The 1,394-nt window shown below is 51.4% G+C and overlaps 1 protein-coding gene across 1 annotated transcript in view; it reads left to right on the top strand.

Annotated features, from left to right (window-relative positions):
• Nucleotides 1-639: 639 nt before the first annotated feature.
• LOC103779702 (thymidine kinase 2, mitochondrial-like) overlaps nt 640-1,394 on the top strand; it is a gene marked incomplete at both ends in the record, with an annotated part of 5,683 nt that continues 4,928 nt past the window's right edge. The window contains one exon of the mRNA XM_008947347.1: nt 640-677. Coding sequence (XP_008945595.1) covers nt 640-677 — 38 coding nt within the window. The remainder of the gene's footprint in view (nt 678-1,394) is intronic.

Below are 1,394 nucleotides of genomic sequence, written 5' to 3'. Positions count from 1 at the left end.
CCTGTGCTGGGTTCTGTTTGCATCGCACCCCAGTGACTACATCGGCGCTCCCCGTGTCCGCTTCGCACTGAGCAAACCTCCTGCTTCGTGGCCCCAGTAACCTCTCTGGTCCTTCACCGGCAGCGCTGGCGCACCGAAACTACCGTCTTTTGTGTGCTGCCTTTTGTTAATGGTCCCGTAATCTTTGCGTTGCTTGCCGAAGTTTTACATAGGCGGTTTTGAGACTTAAGGCATCTAAATTGTTTGTCTTGGAGGCATCCTAAAATCTGCATCCTCGCCCAGCTTTGTAGCTAGGTGTGCGAAGCCAGTGGGTGTCGCACCGTGACTGGCCGGTCGTTTTTTTCGCCAGCAGAAAACTGGGGATCAGTAAGTGCAACAAAAATCTGCTGAGTGTAGGCACACACCTTTTGACTCTGCAGTATCGAGGACAACAGAGAACTTAAGCTAAGACTGCGTTTCTGACATGTCTGTTACATAACACAGTTACTACCTAAAACCGGAAAGACTGGTAATTTATCTAATACTCGTATGGAGCAATAGAGAACCTGAAAGTTTCATGGAGGGGCTTGCCTTAAAAGGCTCCATGTAACTGACTTTGAAAATCTCCTTGATTGTAACTCCTGTTTGTTTCCATTCTAGATAAACATCTTATAAAAGAAGATGATAGGAAAACAGTTGTAAGTATCTGCATTTTGTTCAGAAAACTGTAAAATGTGCAACCTCTTACTTGATTATAATCTGAGTGTGTGTATATTGGCAACCACTGGACCTGGCTGGTTTCCTGAGTGGTGTGGTGTTCCTGGGTCCCAGGCCAGGAGCAGACTCCTTCATGTGTCTGGTTCTGTAAATTGGGAGGGGTCTGTGCCAACAGCGGGTGTTGTGTAGGTGTGGGGGTCAGCTTGGGGCCAGCATTGCAGCTGCCCTATACAACTCTGCCCGTGAAGTTATTTTCTGTAATTGGAAGCCAATTACTTAAAGCTGTAAATTATTTTAAGACAGCTGAAAAAAAGTTCTCATAGTGTATTTCAGTCGTCAGGTTTCTAAATACAAAAACGCACCGTACCTTAAGATGTAGTGGTCTGTGTAATGGCTGGTGAAGTTACTGCTGCGGCCGGCATCTCCCTGAACCTGCAAGTGCAGCTGAAGTCGCCGCGGTGAGGCGGTGGGGCGGAGCAGCAGCCCCGCAGGTGACCTCCTCCCGGGAAGCTGGTGGAGGCCCCAGGAGGAGCGGGGCGGGCAGCGGGCACAGAGGCACACAGCAGGGCACAGGGGGGTGGGAGAGGCTGCCCCTGGCCCGGGGAAGGGACGGCTGAGCTGCCCGTGTCCCGGGGGGAAGCTGTGCTCTGCGGCAGTTGCGGGATCCAGACTGATCCCCGGGGTCGTCCCGTGGAAGA

Source organism: Merops nubicus, unplaced genomic scaffold, assembly GCF_000691845.1.
Source record: "Merops nubicus isolate BGI_N331 unplaced genomic scaffold, ASM69184v1 scaffold22379, whole genome shotgun sequence".
Classification (NCBI taxonomy): Eukaryota; Metazoa; Chordata; class Aves; order Coraciiformes; family Meropidae; genus Merops; species Merops nubicus.
The sequence above is the reverse complement of the archived record's forward strand: the minus strand, read 5'-3'. Positions and strand labels throughout refer to the sequence as shown.